At 40.2% G+C, this 27,531-nt stretch overlaps 2 protein-coding genes across 2 annotated transcripts in view; one reads left to right on the forward strand and one right to left on the reverse strand.

Moving 5' to 3' along the window:
* Window positions 1-52: 52 nt before the first annotated feature.
* On the reverse strand, window positions 53-10,197 carry LOC134793851 (nucleolar protein dao-5-like). The gene is made up of 7 exons (XM_063765570.1): window positions 10,013-10,197; window positions 9,406-9,494; window positions 9,075-9,210; window positions 2,707-3,819; window positions 2,196-2,267; window positions 770-1,214; window positions 53-157 (listed from the first exon to the last, which is right to left on the reverse strand). The coding sequence occupies exons 1-6, from the start codon at window positions 10,118-10,120 to the stop codon at window positions 774-776; spliced, it is 1,959 nt and encodes a 652-aa protein (XP_063621640.1). The 5' UTR covers window positions 10,121-10,197; the 3' UTR covers window positions 53-157; window positions 770-773.
* A 271-nt stretch (window positions 10,198-10,468) lies between these two features.
* Window positions 10,469-27,531, forward strand: part of LOC134793853 (E3 ubiquitin-protein ligase MARCHF4-like) — a 28,575-nt gene continuing 11,512 nt past the window's right edge. The window contains exons 1-6 of the mRNA XM_063765572.1: window positions 10,469-10,931; window positions 14,244-14,365; window positions 20,094-20,238; window positions 24,139-24,259; window positions 26,121-26,211; window positions 27,303-27,520. Coding sequence (XP_063621642.1) covers window positions 10,730-10,931; window positions 14,244-14,365; window positions 20,094-20,238; window positions 24,139-24,259; window positions 26,121-26,211; window positions 27,303-27,520 — 899 coding nt within the window. The 5' untranslated portion in view covers window positions 10,469-10,729. The remainder of the gene's footprint in view (window positions 10,932-14,243; window positions 14,366-20,093; window positions 20,239-24,138; window positions 24,260-26,120; window positions 26,212-27,302; window positions 27,521-27,531) is intronic.

Below are 27,531 nucleotides of genomic sequence, written 5' to 3' on the forward strand. Positions count from 1 at the left end.
GTCAATCTTCAAATTTGATGGAGTGCACGCCGGTGTCGATGGCGCCGCCGCGGTAGGAGCCGCGCTTCTTCTTGGTCTTCTCGTGCTTGAAGGACTTGCCGCGCGTGTGCTTCAGGTCCTGGTTCGCTCGCTCGCCCCAAGAGCCGCGGGCGCCGCTCTGTCGATATAAGATATAAACGTATCAGTAATTATGTAAAATTGAACCCTGTCACTTTGAAATAAAGTTCAAAATCGGGTGGGAAATATATTCCCTCTGCTTTATAAAGGCTTAAGTAAGAAATGTCTTGGATCCCACGCAATTGTCGGCCAAGGCGAAGTCGATCTGAGGCTTTATTTACTGTCTATATATACTATTTTCCTGTTCGACGGAGCCGGAAAGCGGAATTTTTATTTAGCGCAGTGCCGAAAGTAGACGCTTTCAGCATGGAGAACAGAAAAATTTTTTTGGGCAAATATAATTTTTGATACTTGGCTTTTGATGCTTTTATCGCTGATTGTACTTTCCTTTCAATAGGCAATTAATACTTATCGAGATAATTCTAGCAATCCCAAACAAAAATAAGTTCCGTTGCTTTACTTCAAAATCTTATTTACATTGTTACTGTTATCATCGAAAAAGTCCGTATAGGACACAAATGATGTTCTATACAAGCCAAAAAACTGCTAGCGACTATGAAATAATAATTTTTTTTAGTAGAACAACTTCTCAGTTATTTTATCAAATAACTCTAAATTCACATTAGCTAATAACCAAAGCTTAGGCACCTACCTATTTAATCGAACGTAATCTTCTTGTTCTGGTTGTCTCCGCTATCAAAACTCTTTCTGTCATTGAAGCTATTGTTGAAGCCGCCTCCCCGGTTTCCGCCCCACGAGTTGCGGTCCCCTCCCCGGCCTCCTCGGTCACCACCGCGGCCTCTGAACCCTCCTCGGTCCCCGCCGCGGAATCCTCGGTCTCCGCCGCGTCCTCCGCGGTCACCCCCGCGGCCCCGGAACCCTCCCCGGTCACCCCCGCGGCCTCTGAATCCTCCCCTGTCGCCGAAGCCCCCGCGCCCGCCCCGACCGCGGTCGAACCCTCCCCGGCCTCCCCTATCGAAGCCCCCGCGACCTCTGAAGCCTCCCCTGTCTCCCCCTCGCCCGCGGAACCCTCCTCTGCCCCCAAATCCGGACTTAAAGCCTCCGTCTTCATTGTCTTCTTCTGCATTCTCACCCTCCTGAGAGAGAGATGCTTATAAATATAAATACATAACCAAGACAACCCTACATAGTTAGTCCATTAAAGTAAATGCCCGAAATTATAAGCCACTAGAACGTTTGTACGTAGAGTTGCCTTGGCTTGTGAAATTTGTGGGCATTTACCTTAGCGTCGAATGAATTGTCCTTAAGCCTATGGTCGACTTCCACTTTCTCAGCGACCACGCGACGGAACGGAGTGGGTTTATTGTTATTATCGCTGGGCGTGGAAGTGTTGGTTGATGTGCCCTAGAAAATGTGGTGGGTGGCGTTAAAAAGTGCTAAGAATTACTAAACCATCAACTCGAGCCGAAAACTGTAGAAATAGTATGCATATGATTGCTAAATTCATGATGTGTTATTTTTTCATGAAATGATCAGTTGGCTAACTCATGAAAAAGTCAAATCTAACCTAACCAAACATGAAGTGGTCAATTCTAAAATTGCATTTCATGAAATTATCAAATTCTATGATCTGGCCATAACACATATAGAGTTAGACCAAGCTAAGTTGGCAGCGATTTCGATAGCCCAGACTGTGCATGTGTTATTTAGACGCCATCATTTAATAGAAGTTTGATGTTGAAAATAACACTTGCAGTGTGGGCTATAAAAATAGCTGACAACTCAGCTTACTCTAACTCTAATTCCACATTCTACTAAAATATTAGGTTAGGAACATATATTTTTTGTATTAACAATTCAGGACATAGAAGTTTGAATTGATTTACCACATCCTTTCGAGAGGCCTTTTTATATCACACAAAAAGTTTAATTATTAAACTTAAAACTTTATAAAATGATGTTTGGGCATTTTTGCAACTTTGTAGTTAATAGGGAAAATCGCAACAAACTGGCCAATATCTACTTTGTAACCAGATGTTACTTGTCACAAAAATACCCATTGTTAGATTAATTTAACTAATAATATGTGCAAAAAGTAATGAAACATAGTAACATACCTTTACAAAATTGTTGTAAGGCTTCTTTGCTGGAGTAGCCTCACTGCCCGATGCTTTTCTCTTACGGTTGCCCTGTAAAATATTCACTATCAAGACCTCATGGTATATTTTGAAAATTACCAGGCTGACAGTTAAATAATGACTATCGAATGTCAGCCTTACTGATCGAAAATAGAACACATGTTTGAAGTGCCGTATGTGGGAAATATATATCCCTTAGCCTGGTCAAGGGTTAAATTTCCCATTTTAACCCTTTACCAGGGGTACTTGGATCATAAGTGAAAAAGAGAAAATACTTAATGATAAACTATTTCTGATCAAGCCACAAAAATCCTTAACCCTTTGAACGCTATCGTCCGCGGCGCGTCGTCGTGAACCTTAAGGGTTAAGAGTGTTTGGCAAATGTGTCAAAGGGTTAAGGAATAGTCACACTTAGAAAATATATCAAGGAGTAGGTATGTATGAAAAATATTATAATTCTAATAGAAAATTGCATAATTATAGTTAATACCTGTTGTGATGTGTCCATGCTTTCATCCTGACTGAAAGACTTCTTCTTCTTAGGAGGTTCATCCTCCTCCGAATCATCAGAAGATGACTCCTGTTTTTTAGCCGGGGCCTTTGCTGGTGTCTTCTTAGCTGCAGGTTTCTCATCTTCACTTGAGTCACTATCGGAATCAGATGAATCCTTCTTAGCTGGGGCAGCGGGTTTAGCTGGTGCCTTCTTAGCCGGCTTTTCATCTTCACTGCTATCATCGTCTGATGAAGATTCTTTCTTAGCAGCTTTAGCTACAGGCTTCGCCGGTGTCGCCTTTGGTTTCTGAATGGCTTTGGGTTTTTCGTCTTCACTGCTATCATCTTCTGATGAAGATTCCGGTTTTTTGGCAGCGGGTTTCACTGGTGTCTTAACTGGGGTCTTTGCTTGCTTAGGTTTCTCATCTTCGCTACTGTCACTGTCGGATGAAGATTCCGCCTTCTTGGCTGGTGCAGGTTTCACTGGTGTTTTAGCAGCCACCTTGGGTTTTTCATCCTCACTACTATCATCGGATGAAGACTCAGCTTTTTTGGCTGGTGTAGGCTTGGCTGGAGCCTTTACTGGAGCTTTAGCTGCTTGTTTGGGCTTTTCATCCTCACTGCTATCGTCAGAAGAGGACTCTGCCTTTTTAGCTGCAGCAGGCTTCACCGGGGTCTTCACAGGTGTTTTTGCTGCTTGCTTGGGCTTTTCATCTTCGCTAGAATCGTCAGATGAAGATGCTGGTTTTTTGGCTGCGGGTGCCTTAGCGGGTGTTTTTACAGGAGTCTTGGCAGCCTGCTTGGGTTTGTCGTCATCACTCGAGTCGTCATCAGATGAGGAGTCTGCTTTCTTGGCCGGGGTGGGTTTAGGTGCAGGTTTTGCCGGAGCTGCTTTAGGTGCAGGCTTCTCATCTTCATCACTTGAGTCATCGGATGATGATTCCTGTTTCTTGGCAGCTGGTTTAGCTACATTGTTGACTTGTGGCTTGACTGGTTGTTTCTTGGGTTGTGCTGTGGCATCATCACTACTGTCACTGTCATCTGATGACTCTGCTTTCTTGGCCGCAGGCTTGGCTGCAGGTTTGGCTAGGGTGGCTGCTGCCTTGGGTTTCTAAATACAAAAAGGCACTATTTTAATAAAGGCACAAATAGATAAACGGTTAACTTTTTGAGTGATTCATTTCAGAGGTAGTGACGAAAAAGATTTTTATAAAATCACAGATTTCTCATAAACAGTTGTAACATCATTAAAAACCAAGTTTTATAGACTAAAACAACATGATTTTGAGTTTTGTCATTATAGAAAATTTAGATTTTAGATGTATGCTAAATTTTTCTACTTTGCAATTTTTTTTTATGTTTATTAAGTCTCTTGCAACCACAGATCTAGAATGACCCTTAAGCTTTAAATAATAAAATTGTACATTAAAGATAACAAAAAGTGTACATTACTTATATGAACTGACAAGCAACAAATTAAAAAACTTGACAACTTTTGACATCCATATCTTTAAGTTTAAGCCTTTGTTTTATCCATTTGTGTAAAATACTGTCTTGTTCTTTAAATAAATAAATAAATAAAATAAAATGAAATAAAATGCATTTATTTCAGACAAACATGGTCCATATTTTGTTAGTACATCTTAACAATTTAAAAACTTATAGCTAAGGTTAACTTAAAAAATAAACTTAAATGACTATCTTAGGTACTAATGACAAATGCAGAGAGGACCAGTGCCTTATCAGGCCACTGTCCCATCTGTCAGCAACAACGGCCAGGAGACTGTGGCGGCTGTCGCGCACCCTGCGGAGCGTCGCGGCGCAGCGCTTGCGCAGTGTCGCGTGGAATCCGTCCACATGAGCATCAGCGAACATGCCGGACGCACTGCAGTACCGAGGCAGCCGCAACAGTACCCTGAACGCGTCATTATATTGTACGCGCATGGCGTTAAAAGCCCTTTGCGTATATCGAGTCCACAGGCTGCAGGTGTACAGCGATGTACAGAACGCTCGAAATAATGTTATTTTTACTTGCGCTGTACACCGGCTGAACCTGCGAGCTATCATATTGGCCCTCACGGCCAAGGCCCTCCGCTCCCTCTCGATATCAGCGTCATCACGGAAATCGTCGGTTATCAAGTGCCCAAGGTATTTAAAAGAGGTAACCCTTTTCAGTTGCATGCCATTCAAACAAATGGGTGGGATGTGTGATGGGCACTTGCTTCCCGCTTTGAAGACCATATACTCGCTCTTGCTTACATTATATTTAAGGTAATGCGCTAGGGCATATGACTCACACCTCTCAATAAGTAATCTCAGACCACCGACCGACGGGCTCAACAGTACCATGTCATCGGCATAGCTTATGTTATTGAAGCATACCCTATCTATATGACAGCCCACACGTGTACTGCTGAGCTCGCCGATCAAGGCATCGATATACAAATTGAAAAGTTTAGGTGAGGTCAGTCCCCCCTGCCTCACCCCGCACTCCAGGCCGTACTCGTCCGACAACACACTACCCCAGCGAACACAATTTCGTTGGCCAGCATACCAACACCTGAATATGCGTGTGAGCTCCTTAGGAAAATGCACTTCATCAAGCTTATTCCAAAGTAAATCATAGTTGACAAGATCGAAGGCTTTGGAAAGATCGAGAAAACACGCATAAACAGGTGTTTTTCTGCGTGTGTAGTACTCCACAGCTTGCTTTAGACAAATGATGGCACTTTCGGTAGATAAACCGGCTCGAAAGCCGAACTGTGCATCATGTAATTTTATACATTTGTCCAATTGCAAATCGAGCAAGCCGTCGAGCACCCTAGCCACAATTGTTGCTAGAGATATAGGCCTGTAGTTAGCTCTGTTGGATATGTCACCCGTTTTATTTTTGACAATGGGCACAACAATGGTTTTGGTCAAATCAGATGGCAGGTACGAGTGACATATACAAAGGTTGAAAAACATTGCCAATACGCGGGGCAGGTGAGGACCAGCAAACAGCAGATGCTCGATACTTAAATTATCGTGACCGGGCGACTTTCCTCTCTTCATATCCTTTATTATTTTTCTTACGTCATCTGCACTGAAATGGACCTGAAAGTCACTCCCCTCCGATACCCCAATATCGAGCAACCGCCGCCGCCCGTCAACGGGCGAGACAGCAGGTTTAACATTGAAATGGTCCTTAAATACATTTGCAATGCCCTTGGGATCTGAAATTCCTTCCACGCTTACAGAAAGTCCAGGCCTAGTGTCCAACTTTTTGGTCATTTTCCAAAAACTTCGAAAAGCATTTTTCGTGTGATGTGCGGCAAGTAGGTCCATTTTTATTTGCTCTTGATGTTGTTGGACCCATCTAAGTTTAGATTTAAACATTTTACGACTAAGAGTCATAGCATCAAAAACGGACCCACCATTAGGCTTACCACACGAAACCCAGTCCTGGAATCTAGCCCTGGCCTCCCTGTGCGCATCGCTTACATGTTTGTTCCATCCTATGACAATCTTTTTTCGGCATCCGGAACCTCCCGTGGCAGCTTTGCTGTGCACAGAAGCTATACATAATGATGATATTAATTTTAAGTAAATTTGATCAATTATCTTACAGTGGTCAGAGTTATTTAAGCAGCAGCTGCCACAGCAGTCCCTTAAATCGGAAGGAAAATCAATAATTTTTAAAAGTTCACTGCATTTATTTTCATATTTTTCAATTTCATCACAGGTTCTTTCCCCCCAAGTTACACATTTCCCATTAAATATTGCACAGTTATTACTTTTATACATCTTAGGCTTAATTAAATTAAAATTACATTTAATTACAAGAGGGTAATGATCAGAACAATAGACATCGTAATTAATAAAAATATCAACAATAGCGTCCAACCCAGCTGACGTGGTTACGCAATGATCCAACCACCGCTTAGATCCGTGCATTTCACTTAGGTACGTGTGCGCGCTCGAGTCTATGCCCAGTTTAACGATATCAGCACAAATCCAATCCCGTTCCGCACAAAAACTAAGTAGCTCGTCGCAAAATAGTTCGTATGGGTGCGCATTGAAGTCTCCTAATAAGTAAACTGTTTCCACGCAACTTTCCTTCACTATAGCGTCCATTGTACTGACACATTGTACGAAGTCCGGCAAGTTATCGATACCATTATTCGGCATATACACGCTAAACACTATTATGTGTTTATCACCCAACGTTATATTGATCGCGCTAATCCTAACGTTATCGCACTGAATAACCGACGTAGACGGAAACAGCTTCTTACGCCACAGAAGTGCAGTGCCACCGTACGGCCTGCCGCGCAACATTCCCGCTGTCGTGTCCACCGCTGAGGTCCCGGTGCAGGCAAACTCGTCACTTATGGTGTTTAAATATGCAAGGTCACTTGGTATAAGCCAGTGCTCTTGAATGGCTATTATATCCGCCGTATTGCACAATCTTCTAATATCGTCAATGGATCGTTTAATGCTTCGACAATTAAATGAACAGAGTGTAACTTCACTTAATCCCATAATTTAAATTACGTTTGTTTACTTAAGATCGTCGTAGCACTCGTAGCACCCGGCGTAGCACTCGTAGCACCTGGCGTAGCACTGGTAGTATTGCTCGGCGCGGTGTCGCGGCCGGTGTTTACAAGTACATGCTTAGATGTAATAAACCGGCGAAATATTATGCCACTCGGCCACAATGACTCGTCTAAAAACATGCTCACTTTTTCTTGACATACGTAGAACTTATAGGCATTATAGTTATTGCTTTTATTTTTCATCACTATTTGTTCTAGCGTCACTACGTCACTAGTCTTCTCACGTATGTAGTTTATTATGTCAGCTTTTGACGTGTCCTTGTGTACGTTCGTAATCATAATAGGAATCTTCGGATCGGCAGCTTTGAAGTTAGTCTTGGTATCGGCCTTGCCCATCATGCCTACACGACGATTCTTCGGTGCAGGTTTTGACCTCTTCACTACTTTCTTCCATTCTCCTTCCTTCGCTATATCAGCAAAGCTCATAACAGGGTCCAAAGTCACTGGATATGGTAACTCCTTACTTTCTGTTACTAATGGTACACTAACCAACCGGTTTTTTGTCATCGTCTCAACTTGCTCACCGGTGCACGACACTTGTTTACTCGGCGACTGTTTCGTTACAATGGCGGAGGTCGGCGGGGGTGAGGAGCGCGGCGGTGATGGCTGCGGCGCAAGGTTCAGCGCATGCGCGGATGTGTTTTCTTGATCAGCGCTGACGCTGTTCGTATGTTCGGCCGGTTTTCGACTCGACGAGTGGGATGGCGAGATACCGGTTCCAGTCGGGCTCGACTGAGACAGGAGAGTCTTGTTATCTTCGTCGTCATATTCTATACTGCGCGATGACATGTGTAAGCCCATTGGTCCGCTGTTTAAATATGCACCACGTCTAACGTTAACATTTAAATTTGAATGACTAACGTTTCTATAGAATAGATCACTTTCGTTGGGAATCCTACGGCACTCCATAGCAATCTTTTCCAGATTTTCAAACTGCTCCTGCGTGACATACCGCGCTTTTATGGCTTGCAGTTCATTTTTAAGCACTACCATATCTTTAAGAAGCGAAGTAAGGTCCACAGAGTCAAAGTCTATCGGCGGTAGCTTATGTAAGTCCCTGGCCACAAAAACTGGAAACTTGTCAGGATCTGTCTCTCGCGCCAGGTCGATAATATCGTCAATATCACGGCGTTGGTGCCCCTCTCTTCTTCGGTTTATCTTCCTTTTTCGTACCGGTACGGATAAAAACAGCAAATCCTTAGCCGTCCTAATGTCTTGAGCCGTAAAGAAGGCCAAACAAATTCTGCTCATGCTCTCATCGTCCATAAGATGTAACTTATTTATCACAAACGCCAAAAGTTCGTTCACCACAATATTACAATTGTTGCACTTTAACGTATGCGCCATGGTGCGCTAACTATTCGCGACGCGACCGGTAGTTACGAATGCGCGCGCGCAACTAAGAAATAATAAATATATGTAATCTAATATAATCATAGCAGCCATTAGCAGCTTAAGTGCACTAATACAAAAAGCTGCCTTCAAGTGATATTGTGGGTGATATCATGGAATATACTGTTACAAAAGCACAATTATCATTTGCACATATTAATAATTCTAAAATTTCTAAATTTAATACTTTTGATAACATTTGATATCATTCCAATTTTGATTGCGCTTTTCTGTTTATTAACCAAAAGTACATAAAATACAGAAACAAGGAATAACAATAAAATTGTATTGTTGCGCTTTTGATTGTTGCCAGGCAATCTTTGACATTGTTAATCTGTGGTTGCAACCATAACTATGATAAAATCAATAAATTAACCTGTGCCGGTTTCTGCTCCTCCTCAGAGCTGTCTGAATCTGAGGAGTCCTGCTTCTTTTGAGCGGGTGCTTTGCCGTTCAACACTGGCTTCACTGCTGGTTTCTTTTGTGCTTCATCATCACTCGAGTCATCAGAGCTGTAATAACAGACCAGATATTATTCATCACTTTCTTGCTAATATTAAAATTTTACACCATTAAACAGGCTATGCTATATTATCCATAAAAAAATTGCTGTATGCAGTCTAGGGAAAATTTGTTTTAAGAGTTTTCTTAACCATATTTTATAAAATAATGACATAACCTATAAAAATGTGGAATGTTTATCTTACCTTTCTGCTGCTTTTTTAGCGGCTGGCGCCTTTTTCTTATGTTCTGTGAATATATCCAGCAGCGTTGGTAGGTTTTTAGCACGCGGTTTCTGAAAAATATACACTCAAATGTCAACTGCACTTTACATTGAATATCTTGGGAAAAACTTAAGAGGTAACTCAGAGGTAGTGACGAATGTTAGTTTCAATCATAGGATATCATGTAACATTTAACATCATAGTTGCTAATTCTAATTTATAATCCACGACGCAATATAGGTAAGTAGTTTGGAAGTGTAAATAGGCTCGCAACTAAGCCTACCTACCGAAAGCTACGTTATTATAACCAATCACTTTAATAATTTAGAAAAAAATATAATAATCCTCCAAACAGCAGCCATTAGCACTTCATAAAATTTATCGGTATCGGTGTGAACTCTTTCCGTGTTGCAATTTCAAGGACTCGTGGCATTTTTCATAAGTAGGGCAATATAAGAATACATGCAGGCCAAAAGTACATTACATTAACGATGGTTTGGTTCCAAGAGGAGGTAAAAAGCTTACACGCAGGTGCCGGGTACCGAACACGTGTGGGCATCCCACACGTGGTCTTTGGGTTAGCACTCACCGCTTTAGTTTTCTTCAATATTTCTGCGGCCAGCGATTTATCCACACCCAGCATAAACTGATGTATCAAAGAGAGAACCTCTCCCTGAATATTAGCTGGAACCGCCATATTATTAACTTGTAGCACTACAATTTATTTTATTTTAAGTTAAGCGAGACGCGCGGCCTCTTGTCTCGTCCGCGACGGCACAGATAATGAAACAGCATATGAAGATTGTGAAGTTAGTATATGAAAAGGTAAATGTCATAGATGGCGCTACTAATGCGTTTCATTAATAAAACAAGATGAAATACTATCTTATGTCAGCATTACCAATATAACGTTAAAGCCAAAAAAAAGTTGATTCTAAAAAAACGCTCAGCAAAATCACTGTGCGTAGATAACTGGTGTTGCCAATTTTAAATGTGTCCATAAATTATAGACGAACTTTTTTTTCACTTATCTGTGAAAATCAGATCGGGTTTGACAGTAGACGAGTAACTAATAATTTTTATTGATATTTTCGTGTAAAGCAATGATAATTACATGAAATGTAATTCGTCTTTACTGTTAATATTTTAACTTTTCGCGAAAAGATTTATTTACTTAAAAGGGTAGTGTTATTCAAGCCAGTGTCATGTATCCGGATGGTTGCTTTGTCGATATCCGATGCGAGTGCGAGTTTAGTTTTTTGTAATTCTGTAATGTTATGAGTGCTCTTTTGAGCTGGTTAGCATAATGCCAGTACAGCAGATTAATGTTAAGAATTCGTCGGAAATCGAGAGTTGGGAATGGAACGGCGGTTGCGGGCGAGAGGTGATCCGGGGAGGGTCGGACAGCAGTCGAACCTCATGCAGCAACTCGAGCGGAGATATCTGTCGCATCTGCCACTGCGAGAGCGAGGTCCACAACCCGCTTCTGGCGCCCTGCTACTGCTCAGGTTAGTTTGCACCTCTATTCCTAATCATGTTAGCTAGCTTATGGAAAATAACAAAATCACGTCACGCGTTGGTATTCTCGACGATTGCTCAATCAGTATATTTACATCCGAATGCACGTTTGTTTAAATTGTTGTTTAGGAACAATTCACTTCATGTGAGTAAGGGACATTATATGAAATTCATTTGTTGTGACATACATTGAGTGTACACTATACATGATATAGTGTTGGATGCATAATATGATGCTTTAATAAATGGATTAGCATGTTTGATAAACAGATTACAACATCATATAGTTGACATTGACTTTAGCTGGTGTTAGTGAAATGATATGCAGTGTGCACACAATATCAGGGTCTTGTTCTAAGGTTTATTTAACTTGAGAGATGTGAATAAAAAATAAAATGTGAAAAACATTTATTTACAAACAAGATAGGTATATACAGTGGTATTACTAAAAGAATTTTTAACACTTAACATGTACATAAAACCATTAGAAAAACATCTCATATAATTGTATTTGTTTGCTTGCATTCTTTATTTTTTTGTCTTTTGGACCTTCCCTAACTCTTTAATGTCATGATTTTGGTAAGCTAAGGTAGATTTATAGGATAGGATATTGGATTCATATATGCTTCCTTACTAAATAAAAGGTTAACTTTTAATTAAAATTTGTTATTTCCTCAAATGTCACATACATTTCTAAAATATTTAAATAAGCATTTTTGGTGCTATGGACACAACAACTCAAGACATCTTAAAAGGTTCATAGAGTAGTGGACTAACCAGTAAAATTAGTAATCAAAATAATTTATTGCTAGGTAGGTATATCAGAAACTAGGATGGTGATGTCACAATGAATCCAACCTGTTTTAACAAGTTATTCATGATTTCAAAACAATTGATCTGGAGGCCAATTCAAATTTACAATTTTGAAATCATTTTGATGTCATTATGTTCTCATATGCCCATGCGTCTCGTTTGCACCTATACGAGGGGCGTTCAAAATATTCTCGGTATTGATATCTTACAACCTCTTCTTAAATTTCTTTCGTTACTGGCCGCTAAGGTTTATTCATTGACATTAAAAAAAAATATAATTGGAACCGAGATGTTCTTTTGTTTTTCTGCAATTGCTGAACAAACATGAACATCATGTGCGAATTGACAATGTTAACTAAATTAGAACATCAATGCGTCATAAGATTCTCGACAAAACAGGGTAAAAATCAAAAAACCATAAAAGAGGAAATGGATTGTGTTTACCGTGAGTCTGCTCCTTCTCTATCTACCATTCAAAAGTGGTCAAGCGAATTTAAACGTGGAAGGGAGAGTATTGAAGATGACCCTAGACCTGGTCGGCCTGTAGTAGCTACTTCACAAGAAAATATTGATAAAGTGGAAAAACTTATATTGGAAGATGGTCGAGTGAAGGTAAAATCTATAGCTCAAGTAACCAATCTTTCTATTGGTATCGTACATGATATTATCCATGACCATCTTAATATGTCAAAAGTAAGTGCAAGATGGGTTCCGCGAATGCTGACTCGGCTTCAAAAAGACATGCGTGTAGCGTGTTGTTCCGATGTTATTGACCTGTGCGGTGAAAATCCTAATGAGGTGCTGCAAAGAATAGTTACTGGAGATGAAACCTGGGTTCATCATTATGACCCAGAGAGTAAACAAGAGTCCATGCAGTGGCACATTAAGGGTTCAGCTCATCCCAAAAAGTTCAAGGTCGTCCCTTCAGCTGGCAAGGTCATGGCCACGATATTTTGGGATTGTGAAGGAATATTACTAATCGATTATAAAGAAAAAGGTGTAAATATCACACGACAGTACTACGCTAACATTCTACGTCAATTAAAGGATGCAATCAAAGAAAAGAGGCGAGGAAAGTTAACCAAAGGTGTTTTGCTTCTGTGTGACAACGCCCCCGTCCATACTGCTCATATTGCCAAGGCAGCTATTGTTGAATGTGGGTTTGAAACTGTTACTCACCCACCGTATAGTCCGGACTTAGCCCCCAGCGACTTCTTTTTGTTCCCCAATCTTAAAAAGGATCTGCGTGGAATTTTTTTTTCTGACGATGAAGCATTGAAGGCTGCAGTGGAGGAGCATTTTTACACCAAAGATAAAAAATATTTTTATGAGGGATTAAAAAAAAAAATTGATCGATCTTTTAAGGGGATTAACATAGGGGGGGAGTATATTGAAAAATAAAAATATCAAACTTTTCGTACTTGTTTGTTTTCATTCTCATACCGAGAATATTTTGAACACCCCTCGTACATATAAGTACGGACAATTACAAGAGAAATGCACACACACAAACATATTAAAGAAACAACCCTATTGAGCCATAAGTACTTCCAAGTATTCTTTATGTTAATCTTTGTACTAAAGGGAAAATGATTCAATATTATTTTCTTTAAATTATACATGACTGTTTGAACAACTGTTGTTATTGTATATAAATTTATTTATTCAATAATGTTCTAGGTATTTTTAATTTTTACATTGTTGTTGGAAGTTTAAAGGACATAACATATTATCATAAAAACATGAAAATTTATTAGAAACATTCATTATAATCATAAACATATTAACATTATTTCTTATAAATTAAAACTAAAGTTAAACAGAAATAAAATGAAATATAGCAAACTAACAATAAAAATATAAAATAAGTTGTCCTGAGGCTTTCATTTTAACCTTTTGAATGCCGTACACCGTTAAGGCAGAATTTTTACACTTACTTGATGTATTTTTGTTTTTCCATCAAGGAGTTCCATTTGCTATCTTCCGAATATAATATGCAATATTGCAATTTTCAACTGAATTCTACTAGGAATGCCACTCACACTCCAAGATCCTGAGCACAATGAATACAAACCTTACCTGCATGAGATTTACATTAATAGTGTACGCCTTAACACTACGTGTTTTGGCGCTGTGGGCATGACATCTCACGACAACCTCAAGGTGCGTCACACGACTTGCATTGTCGCGCGACTTTAAGTATGGAGTCGCGCGCGACAACGTAAGTCATGCTAAGCGGTTTGATCTAATGAACACGCCACGACTTTGCACGCTTTTTAGCTGATTTCGTGCTTTATGCGTGCGTAAATTGCGCTAATTAAGCGTGCAATCTGAAGCAAACATGCGTCCGCGTTCGCTACTGGACGCACCTTGCTTTCAATTTTTCATCTCATTTTCTCCAAACGTCATCCGACATCCGATATCGGTTCGGACAATGTGAAAACGCTCTAAGAGTAAAAGTTAAATACCTACTTATCTTGTTGTTACAGGGAGCCTAAAGTACGTCCACCAGAGCTGCCTACAGCAATGGCTGACGGCGTCCGAGACGCGCTCCTGCGAGCTGTGCAAATTTAACTTCATCATGCACACCAAGATAAAACCTTTCAATGAGGTATGTATGTACTGTCCCAATGTTGTGTTCCTGCCGGTGAGTAAGATTCCCAGAGCTCAACGAGGGTGCGTCGTGTTAGGGTCGGCAACGCGCATGTAGCACCTCTGGAGTTGCAGGCGCACGCGCGCACATAGGCTACGAGACTGCTTACCATCAGGCGGGCCGTATGCTTGTTTGCGACCGACGTACATAGTATAAAAAAAAAACTATACAGACACCGCATTGTGAAGCGTTTACAATGAGCGCACATACCGGTGCAATAAAACTTGTTAAGACGAAAGTGGACGACCGCGTAAAAAAGCCTTTCCATACAAACGTGGTCCTCATTTTCCTCTCTGGATATTAACATTTTAGTAAATTAACATTAGACCACACCATAATTATTTATATGACTTGCCCTTCTACTATATTACTTTTTTGTAATTCGATCAGAATGAAACCTTAACTTTTATAAAGTAAAAGTTTGTAAAAAAATCATCATTCATTCAAATGGGTCGTCAACTCGTAATCAATTATATAAAAGTTTAAGAATGACTCACAAGCGGTATTGAACCTTTAAGTCTAAGGAGAGACTTTGCCTCCTTGTGTGTGTTCTACCGCTTGTACAATGGGCTGTGCTCTGAGGAATTATTTGACATGATGCCAACGGCCGCTTTCTATCACCGCACCGCTCGCCGCCGGCAGGGTGTTCATCCTCACACCCTAGAACCTAAATGGTCGCGTACTGTGCGATTTAAGAGGAATTTCCTCCCGCGGACGCTCCGGCTGTGGAATGAGCTCCCTTCCGAGGTTTTCCTGAGGATCTACAGTATGGGGTTCTTGAAAAAAGGAGTGTACAGGTTTTTAAAAGGTCGGCAACGCGCATGTAACACCTCTGGAGTTGCAGGCGTCCATAGGCTACGGTGACTGCTTACCATCAGGCGGGCCGTATGCTGGTTTGCCACCGATGTGGTATAAAAAGAAAAATTAGACTTGCTGAACGAAGTGAATGATTCAAAGATATTTGAGTGATCTAAAATTCTAAACCCTTAATACCGCACAAAATCATAAGCCTAATACCTACATACGTATATGGAATTGGATATCGTAATAGGTATATATTTGGCGCTAAGCCATGGCGAGGCATCCAGCGATGAGCAATTAAGACGCTAAAATAGAACGATTATATTTATCGTGATTTTTTAGATATGAAACTTCTGCAAGTATGTATATTTAATCCATATGGCAATACATTAATTTGGTGCCATCGATCTGATCTGATGTTATTGATGACTGATGATAGATGATGGAACCAGAAGATGAATACTGAAACTCTTCGGTAGGTTAGGATGTAACCCCTCGAATTTGAGCTCATCAGTTTCATTTTTACGAGTGAAATACCGATAAGTACAGGCGACACTATTATAACAGAAATTTGTTAAAATGTATGCATGTTTATAACGCTGACTGTATCTTTTTAAAAATGACAAACCTTAAAAATTTTAAAGTTGGATCTTACGTATGAAATATCATTTAATATTTTCGGTGAAGGAAACCGGACTAACTCAAATAAGATCCAATTTTCCTCTACAGGTTGGGAGGTCTACAGACAATAAAATAAAATTATTCACGTTAGATTACAAAATCCTAATGCTTACTTCTACAGAGTTATCTAATCCATATAGGGAATAACTATTGCATGCGAGGTCAGAATGGATAAAAGAGGATATAGTTATTGTTGTTATTAAAGTAATGCAAATTACTAGGAAAACCCTTTCAGTAAATTAAACCCCATTAGTAAGTGGACAACTACAACTGTATATTAATGCAATATTATAGGAAACCAACCTAGGTATTATATCGATTATATTAACTCGTTATGAATTTTCAGGCGAAAGTATTAGGCGTTTCATGGCGAATGAAATGACCTAAAGTTATTAGGACTAGCTTATCAAATTATACTGGTATACATAATTAGAGTACACTGAATATATATATTTTTGATTCAAGTGTATTCATGTAAAAATATGATTCAGAAGGTGGAGCTACGTTAAATAAATGTAACTTATTTCTACAAAGTATAAAGGTTCCGTCACACACAGCGCGTTTTCCGGGCGCGGCGTGAGCGTTTTATATGGAAAAGCGGCGCGCCCCGCTCACACGCCGCCCGCAAAACGCGCCGAGATAGCGCGGTCTCTACTCTTAAGCCCTTGCTACACGGTCGCGGACAAGCCTTCTAACCGTCTGACCTTGGTCTGTCCTTGGTCCGTTTTGGTCAAATTTTGTTGGTAACAACTGTCTACACGGTCCGGGACAGACCAAGGCCACGCGGTCTGATGGCTTGTCGGCGACCGTGTAGAAGGGGCTTTAATCGCATGAAATGAACTGTCGCTCGCGGTATTTCCGTACCGATACGACCTTCAAACTTTCAAGAAAAGAGCGTATCTACTCCCATCTTAAAGGCTGGCAACAGTGGCAACGCATTTGCAACCCCTCTGGTGTTGCAGATGTCCATGGACGACGGTACCAATTAAAATGTGTTAAATGTGTACCAATTAAGTTGAAATATCTGGGAGACCGAGCTTAGCTCGGAAAACATATAAAAACTCAAAAATGCGCGTTTTCCCAGAGATAAGACCTAGCTAGATCCATTTATCGCCCCCGAAAATCCCTATATAGCAAATTTCATCGAAATCGTTAGAGCCGTTTCCGAGATCCCCAATATATATATATATACATATATATAAATAAATAAATAAACAAGAATTGCTCGTTTAACACATTCAACACCAAGAACCCGACTGTCGGGTACACTGTTCGTAGCGACTACGCGCTACATACGACGAAACCGTGGCTACGCGCTACGAGCGTAACCCGTAGCACTTAGTGGTATTGAATGTGTTAAAGGTATAAGAGATAAGTTGAATATGTACCTACCTAATGATATGAAAACTAAAGATGCAACGGATAGTTGTTTGGCCGGATACCGGATACCGGATATTCGGTCTGACCATCGGCCGAATATTCGGTATCCGCCCGCCGAATATTCGGCCGGCGGAACTATACCTACATTTCGGTTTTTCAGGTGCGCATTGTGCAGGTTTGACCTGTTTCCTAGTGAACGTTCGCGCGGACACATTTCTAGGTTCGAAATGAGTGCGCGTGCAAGTCAGTGGAATGTTTAAATTGATTTAAAATAATAAACAAGTACGATTATGACCGTGACTGTTTCTTAAATCCAAATTATTTACTCCGAAATCAAGCAATGTTACTAGCCGGTATCCGGCTGGATAGTAAGTCACTATCCGGTATCCGGCCCGATATTAAAATATTGGCCAGATAGGCCGGATACCGGATAGTAACCGAATATCCGGTGCATCTCTAATGAATACCATCATGACATGTAACTTGGCGTTATAAGTAAAGTATTTGTATTTGGTAATTGCTTACCATCAGGCGATTCGTCTGCTCGTTTGTCTCTTAAAAATACACACTCGCTACACTGTCCATTCTTCTTTCTAATTCTGGATGCGAGTGTAGTTATTTTTAGGGTTCCGTACCCAAAGGGTAAAAACCGGACGCTTATTACTAAGACTCCGCTGTCCGTCTGCCTGTCACCAGGCTGTAACTCGAGAACCGTGATAGCGAGACAGTTGAAATTTTCACAGATGATGTATTTCTGTTGCCGCTATAACAACAAACACTAAAAACAAAATAAAATAAATATTTAAGTGGGGCTCCCATACAACAAACGTGACTTTCTGTCGTTTGCGTAATGGTACGGAACCCTTTGTGCGCGAGTCCGACTCGCACTTGGCCGGTTTTTTAGACATATCGAAACGATTCTTCAGTAGGTACCTATGAAATTTGTATGAATTGACCTATGGGAAGATTATATTGTAATCGACACAATAGATAAAATAGTGTAGATAAGGAAGAGATAGTAGTATCATTTACATCATAGCTAGATTACGTGTATTAATTAAGTAGATGAGTTGCATTGAGCGTTGGCAAAATACCGGGACAACGCTGGGATGATGAAAATGATATTGAATAACTTTTTTAACTCACCAAGAAACCTATGGTTAACATTGCGATAACATTATTGACTGCACTAAGAATGTACGGATAAGGGCTCTAATACGTAATGTATACCTTAAGAGTTAAATAAGAGCTTAAGAACAGCTAAAGGTTTTAATTAGCTCGCGTGATCGCGTAATCGTCTAAATAGTCGATATTTCATTTTGAACGCACGTGACCAACTGCGCCTTAGTGAATTATAATTATACGCGTAGAAATTAACTATTACGAGCGATTATTGATAATGTTCGATACGGGATGAACGTCACGTATTCATATTACTGTTTGATACTACTAGACTAGTGTGTATAGGTGCCTACTGTGTTTGAAACAGTTTCAAATACGAATATAATACAGTATGAAATTTTACTTAGAAGAAACGGTGGTATTTTTTTGTATTCTTTGTTTCGTTCGTTCGTGTTTTTGTTTCGTTGTCGGTGACAATTAGATTAGTAGCGCAGTTGTTAGAACAAATGATGTGTACTATGTTACTTGTAATATCATGTTTAGTACGTGAAACATCATAGAAAAGCTTTTACAAAAATGTACGTTTTGTAAATTTAAATATCATAAAATCAGGGCTTTCAAAGCTGTCCATGTGAAATTCCGACAGTCATTTTTAGTGTTCCGTACAAAATATTGTTCACGGAACACGTAAGGGGCCCACAGACCCACAGATTACCAGTTTGCCGGACGATATCAGCGTGTCAGTTGTTCGGAGCTGTCAAATTTTGCGTTTAACTGACAGGCTGATATCGTCCGGCGAACTGGTAATCATTGGGCCCCTTTATTGTTAAAGATATCGACAAAAGTGACGGTTTGGATTCAATACATTCATCAAAAAATTAAAGAGTTCAAACGCGTTGTACGTGCCACTATGCACATTTGTATAGGTAATTATTTATTTAGAAACGCTGACGTCCGAAAAATAGTTGACCTTGTAACACTAACGATGTCTTAAGGAAGATTTGTGTGTATGAAACATTAATAACTGTATGTTGTCCTTGAGTTAAACACGGAAATAAAGGAATTTATATATCTTCTATACATTTAGGTCTTCATCTATTTTACACATCATCCGTGTATTATTTTGATGTAATTTTCTCTCCAACAAGTTAAGAACGATCGGAATAGAACGTGATACACCTACCAGTGACATAGACCAGGAGGTCTTAACATTTTTGACCTGAGTACCACAACGCTTTCGCTTAGAGGTCAAATACGTAATTTGGCTCTTCGCGGGATCTGGTCTATCATCATCATCTTCGTTGCGTTGTCCCGGCTTTTTTGCCACGGCTCACAGGAGCCTGGAGTCTGCTCGGCAACTCTATCAAATTTATATGTTTTGGGGTACCCTCGTCAATGATACTAAAGTTTAATCAAGGGGCCAAACTGATCCTTTCGGGCACTCTCGGCTCCGTTCGGCTCAGCATTGCTCCGAGCAATTATTAGGGTTGGCACAACTTAACGTCCCTCTGCGTGTACGACCACATATAAGATAATGACTTGAATTTTTACAACCTAACCGAAAGGGATAGTGCCATACATTAGAAAGGGATAGCATGATTCGATTCTAAATCGCTGTTAAACTTCGGTTTTGTTGGAAGTTTATTTTCTGTATGGTAGTACTATTACTTATTCTGTGGTTTAATACATGTGTTTTTTACAGTGGCGGTTGCTGGAAATGTCAGGAGTGGAGCGCCGGCGTCTCTGCTGCGCTGTGTTATTCCACTGCGTCGCCGCTCTCTGCGTCATGTGGAGTCTATTCGTGCTCATAGAACGGGCTGTAGAAGAGGTGCATCGTGGACTCATAGGTAACACGCTCTTTGTAACAAAGACTGCGGACATTCTTCATCTACACTGGAAATGTCAGGCGTGGAGCGCCGGCGTCTCTGCTGCGCTGTGTTATTCCACTGCGTCGCCGCTCTCTGCGTCATGTGGAGTCTATTCGTGCTCATAGAACGGGCTGTAGAAGAGGTGCATCGTGGACTCATAGGTAACACGCTCTTTGTAACAAAGACTGCGGACATTCTTCATCTACACTGGAAATGTCAGGCGTGGAGCGCCGGCGTCTCTGCTGCGCTGTTTTATTCCACTGCGTCGCCGCTCTCTGCGTCATGTGGAGTCTATTCGTGCTCATAGAACGGGCTGTAGAAGAGGTGCATCGTGGACTCATAGGTAACACGCTCTTTGTAACAAAGACTGCGGACATTCTTCATCTACACTGGAAATGTCAGGCGTGGAGCGCCGGCGTCTCTGCTGCGCTGTGCTGTTCCACTGCGTGGCCGCTCTCTGCGTCATGTGGCGTCTATTCGTAGTCGTGTAGTTACTTACTATTACTTAGGGCATACTGAAAATTCCTGGACTGGCTACTTAGAAAAAATGAGTCCTCTTATATATCAGAATCCAGAAACTTTCAGTATGTACGTGGGCACGTATTAGATCAGTAAAACAGCATCACTATTTCTTTGAAATTTACCTCGGTTTTTTTACCAACCTGACCTAGGTCACCTTCAAGTGTCACCATCTTTCATTACATACTAAACTGGATAGGTAGACCTTATGTGTTTGCAATAAAGTTGCTTATTGTCAGTTAACATTGTGGTATTATATGTACAGACATGTTACACGTAGATCAGCTGTAGGTGAATGAACCTTGTGGTTTAGTTTATTATGCGATGACTCCTAAGTCCTACCTGCTGTACTTATACATAATATTCCAATATTATTGTCTTCTCTTTTTGTATGTAGAGTAGGCTATTGTATATATATGTGGTGTTCCACAAGTACCTTTACTTGTGGAACGTAATTACCGTCACCGTCGAACGTAGGTACCTTAACGCGGTTCGACGCTCCAATACTAATGCGGTGTTACGTTACGTAAGCGCCAACCGCGATAAGGTATCTTTACCCGTGGAACGTCACATATCTCTTGCCAGTGTGTAAGATGTGTCAAGTCTAGTAAAAGCAAACCGGTAAAATATTGTATAGAAAATACCGGTATATCGGTAAATTCCTCATACTAAATATTTACCGGTTGTATTCCCTAGTCAAGTCTGCCGGGCTAGCACATGATCTTTTTTTTTCTTTTTCTTTTTTTTTATTCAGCAAATAGGCCACAAGGGCACTTTTATACGTCAACATTGAATTTACATACAAGCAAAAATAATAACATCAACAATTTTATAAAATAAAACTAACAATTCAATCTAACGTATTACAATTACTACGAGATGTATATGGTCTCTTAATGTCGAATTACATACAAAATACAGATACAAAACACAAAAAAAATCTATAATATTTAGAGGTGTAAATGTCTCGAGGTGTACGAGGGGTGTTCAAAATATTCTCGGTATGAGAATGAAAACAAACAAGTACGAAAAGTTTGATATTTTTATTTTTCAATATACTCCCCCCCTATGTTAATCCCCTTAAAAGATCGATCAATTTTTTTTTTAATCCCTCATAAAAATATTTTTTATCTTTGGTGTAAAAATGCTCCTCCACTGCAGCCTTCAATGCTTCATCGTCAGAAAAAAAAATTCCACGCAGATCCTTTTTAAGATTGGGGAACAAAAAGAAGTCGCTGGGGGCTAAGTCCGGACTATACGGTGGGTGAGTAACAGTTTCAAACCCACATTCAACAATAGCTGCCTTGGCAATATGAGCAGTATGGACGGGGGCGTTGTCACACAGAAGCAGAACACCTTTGGTTAACTTTCCTCGCCTCTTTTCTTTGATTGCATCCTTTAATTGACGTAGAATGTTAGCGTAGTACTGTCGTGTGATATTTACACCTTTTTCTTTATAATCGATTAGTAATATTCCTTCACAATCCCAAAATATCGTGGCCATGACCTTGCCAGCTGAAGGGACGACCTTGAACTTTTTGGGATGAGCTGAACCCTTAATGTGCCACTGCATGGACTCTTGTTTACTCTCTGGGTCATAATGATGAACCCAGGTTTCATCTCCAGTAACTATTCTTTGCAGCACCTCATTAGGATTTTCACCGCACAGGTCAATAACATCGGAACAACACGCTACACGCATGTCTTTTTGAAGCCGAGTCAGCATTCGCGGAACCCATCTTGCACTTACTTTTGACATATTAAGATGGTCATGGATAATATCATGTACGATACCAATAGAAAGATTGGTTACTTGAGCTATAGATTTTACCTTCACTCGACCATCTTCCAATATAAGTTTTTCCACTTTATCAATATTTTCTTGTGAAGTAGCTACTACAGGCCGACCAGGTCTAGGGTCATCTTCAATACTCTCCCTTCCACGTTTAAATTCGCTTGACCACTTTTGAATGGTAGATAGAGAAGGAGCAGACTCACGGTAAACACAATCCATTTCCTCTTTTATGGTTTTTTGATTTTTACCCTGTTTTGTCGAGAATCTTATGACGCATTGATGTTCTAATTTAGTTAACATTGTCAATTCGCACATGATGTTCATGTTTGTTCAGCAATTGCAGAAAAACAAAAGAACATCTCGGTTCCAATTATATTTTTTTTTAATGTCAATGAATAAACCTTAGCGGCCAGTAACGAAAGAAATTTAAGAAGAGGTTGTAAGATATCAATACCGAGAATATTTTGAACGCCCCTCGTAAATGATCGAGTAGTGGGTTTACAAAGAGGTCTTTAAATTATTTACAATATGTAAGTACATACTTCCCCTTGGTGATATTTGATGAGGTTTTTGGCTACCCCCCTCCCCCACCTAACCTCACGTGTATTTTTTTGAGATTTTTCCATCCGACCGGTCAAGGCCACGCGCTCCATAATTTCGTAAAATAGACTCGCTATTTTGAAGTGCGGAGTGAAGATTTATGTTTTAAGGGGCCTACTGATTAACAGTCCGCCGGACGGTATCGGCCTGTCAGTTGTTCGGAACTGTCAAAATTTTGTTCTACCTGACAGGCCGATACCGTCCGGCGGACTGTTAATCAGTAGGCCCCTTAACGAAACCGAGAAAAAGTATCTACTCATATGGTAAGTATTTTTACTTAATTTCGTTCACTGTAGAAAAATACACGTGAGGTCTCGTTATACCCCCCTTCCCCCAACGTGATCTGTCGTGATTTTTTCGTGCCCCCCTCCCCCCCTATTGAACCTCGCGTGATTTGTGCTCAAGCCCTAAGGAACTCGCCCACATGTAGAAAAATTACACACACACCCAAGCCTTCATCTTAAATATTGTCTTTCTTAAAAAATTTTAAACCTTTTATCTAAAACTCTTTTATTTAATTACACAAACGGGTCTACCGCGATATAATTTCATTGTCTTTCCGTGAGCACAGCTGGTGCAACTCAGCTGAAACGTCGGAATTTAAGGTAAAAACAATGAAATTATATCGCGGTAGACCCGTTTGTGTAATTGGGTGAATCAACTTTTTCTTTTCACTAGTTGCCATGGTTACGGTCTCCTGGGTCACTCTTAAAATACTAGTTATTTCGTATTTAAATGAACCAAACTTGATTTTTTTGGTAGTTATAAGGCCTTTCCATAATGGGAAATCTACTAAGCACGTTTGTAGAACATGATACAGCAGCTCTTCTAAGAAACTATGCTACTGTTGTCTCCTGGTTGATGGGACAGAATAACAACAAGAAATAGTTGATCGACCCAATTAAATATGTGTACAAAACGCGAGAGTTTAAAGTGTTATAAAACTCTTTTTTTCTTTATTACAGCGTGGCCATTCTGGACGAAGCTGGTGGTGGTCGCCGTGGGGTTCACGGGGGGAGCTGTGTTCATGTATATACAGTGTCGCCAGTACCTGCATTTGTGTAATCGTTGGCGCGCTCACAATAGGTAATAACTCTTTTTTTTAACAGGATGCGTATCAATCATCACGCATTAGGCTTAACCGCACAATCTAATAAGACTACTTAGTCTTGCCATACATTCTATCACTAAGTTAATGGTCATTAGAGACTAATGGCGTTATTGCAGTGAGCGGGAAAAAAAAATGGAAGCCGCGTTTGAGAACATCACCGTAAAAATTCTCGGGACAATTAGCACACATATACAATTACGCCTACATTTAAATAAGACGATTTTTTGATTATCTGTGTACACGTAAGGTACCTAAGAAAATAAGTTATATATTAAATTACTACTGACTAGTCACTCCACAGATTTCTTCTAAAAATTGATTTATAGTAACTTCTTACGTCCCAATGTTTTGATTTTATTGATATTTTCCAGAACTTCTAGTTTATCCGTTTCTTTACACACTTATCCTGTATATGAGATTGAGATATTAATATTTTACGTACTTAATCAAAGTTGTAGGCAAATGTTAGAACTAGTACTTAAAGTATCAAAATATTAATAGAGCCCCAACAAATCACCAAGCTACAAAATTGTTTACGACTTGTAAACATTGCAGGTTTTCGTTATACTCGTACCCCAAACGTTCACGTCGACTTCACACTTTGTCGTAATTCTTTACGAACTTAAATAATTGTTTGCGGACCTCACTCGGTATAGTCATTAATGTCATTATTAATATTATTTAAAATACATCCCTTATAAATCGCGAACAATTTGAATGAAATTGACAACAGACTTTTAGCTTTTTTTAATCATAGATAATTGGTGATACAACAAGGAAATTTAGGAAATATCTGTCAATAATATTTGGTTAGCTAGACTCTGAAACTAATTCATTGAAAGAGTGACAGAAAAAACATATCTACATATAGAAGACAGGGTATGGTTATCTCACGGGTTCATGAATAGAACATGTTCTAGATCTCTTGCCGGGCATCCAAACAATTTCATGTGTCTCTAATTGTACAGCTTTTTTCATTGTTCTCTGCAAATAGCATGTTGTGGGAATCTCAATGGAAAAAATAACAAATACAATGTAAAATGACAATATGAACGGCCCATGGGCAACTTTGTATGGAGCTTGGTCCAAAAACCAACAGAGATGAGACTTAGGTCATTAGATTGGTATTTTTTATGTACTTTACTTTCGTTCTATGGGGACCTAGCGGAATTCCATTGCAGAACTGAGATATTGGTATTTAAGTCAAAATGTCGTCACCCTTATTACCAATGCAATAGAGTTCACTAAAAATATTGGCAAAGTGAGTAAATGAGTTGCTGCAAGTCAGATGTTCCAAACCGCTAGGCGAGCGTGGCAAATGGTTTGACCGATCGAAGGAATCAGTACATGCGCACTTCTAGATTATTCTCAGTTAGTAGACATCTCGTTCATGTTACTGAAAGTAAAAATTTTAAAGTGGAAAATTTACTGCTTTGGGTGAGACTTGAACTCACGGCCTTTGGATCGATACTCCAGCGCTCTGCCATCTGAGCGACCATTACCTCATCGTCATACCTCATCCTCATAGTCAGCGAATCTTTCCACCATATGGGATTAGGGGACCCTAGCGACATCTACCGTAAGAGCGTTGTATGTACTTTATTGTACCATGTATGATATAAACCACCAGATAATGATTAAAAAAACATAGATATCAGTTATTTTTAAACACAAGTTCTATTTAATGAATCGAATAGAAATATAAAAAGTAGGTGAGTTGACCGTGACGTCATTGTGTAATGTTTCATATCATATAAATTATCAAATCTTAGCAAATCGTTTGGACAGTTGTAAAAAAGAACCTGATTTGACTAGCAAGAGAATACTCTATTGCAGGATACTGCTGATCCAGAACGCGCCGGAGAAGATGCCCATCCCGCACCACTCCCCGCCGCGCGCGGCGCGCCGCGCCATCGCGCACGGGCAGGTATGGAGACGGTTCACTCAATAGGGTATTATACTGTATTTAATAGTAGATTGTTAATCAAGGATGGAAAGTGAACCATTTCACCCGAGATATTTTGGCGCTCGAACGAAGAGAGAGCGCCAATAGTTCGAGGGTGAGATGGTTACTTTTACCCGAGTTAAACACTCTACTTTTCATTTCGACTATGAGGAAAGTCAAACACGAGAAATGTAGGTTAATTATTGGTAAGTATATTTCTTTAGAACAATTTTTTTTTTCCGATCAAATGTACACGGCGCCAATTTCAGTCATGCGGAAGCTAATATGAGAGCTTTTAACTGAATTATATGGCATATATGGCTGTTAGCCGTTGCTCGAAGTAAATATTTAAAAAAAAATACTTTCCACCCTAGGGTGGGAAATGCAATTTTCCACCCGGTTATCAGCCTATGAAAGGTGAACTTTCCGAACAGGAGAGATGAAAAATAAATTATTTTACACCATGCATGAAATAAAGCACCAGATAATTATTAGAAAAACACAGATAGAAGTTATTTTTAAACAAAACTTATATTTAATAAATCGGATAGAAATATAAAAAGTGGGTGAGTTGACCGTGACGTCACAATGTAATGTTTCATATAAATTTCATATTAGCAAATCGTTTTGACAGTTCTAAAAAAATTACCGGATTTGACTAGTAGGAAAATTCACTGATCGATACGCGGCGGCTAGCCACGCCATCGTGTTCTAAATCTTATCCCATTGCCATAAGGTGTACAATTGCAGTATAACAGCAACACACCTGATTATCTTTAGACCTTTGGGGAGATGGTAAAGCCGAATACACATTTGGCTAGCCGCCGCGCGACCGCGGTTTGCACGCGCACGGAGGTACGGTTGACTGGTCTATTGTACACCTTATTGCAACGGGATAAGGGCTAAAGATAGTCGGTTATGTATATCGCTGTTATATCTTTTATGCTCCCTCAAAGATCTACGATTTGTAGTGAGACAATCCCATACTATTAGTGGTTCGTATTTTTAGTGGTCCTTATGTATAAGTGTAACCTAATCTATTATATAATATCATTAGGTTGTATATTGTTAAGGTGGTAGCGAACATCGAGCCGGTCCCGGTGCCGGCCGCCTACCACGAGGAGGACGAGAGCGGGGGTTTCGAGTCGTACCGCGCCGACCCGCGCCGCCGGCTAGCCCCGCCTGGCGGGTCCGTGCAGAGGGAACAGCCCGCGCAGCCCGCCAGGCGCTGCTCCGACACGCTAGTTAGTGTCGCGGTCGAAGCTCAAGCTCCCACGGTTTACCACATCAGGTATGTACCGG

This window comes from Cydia splendana, chromosome 9 (genome assembly GCF_910591565.1).
Source record: "Cydia splendana chromosome 9, ilCydSple1.2, whole genome shotgun sequence".
In the NCBI taxonomy this organism is placed as follows: domain Eukaryota; kingdom Metazoa; phylum Arthropoda; class Insecta; order Lepidoptera; family Tortricidae; genus Cydia; species Cydia splendana.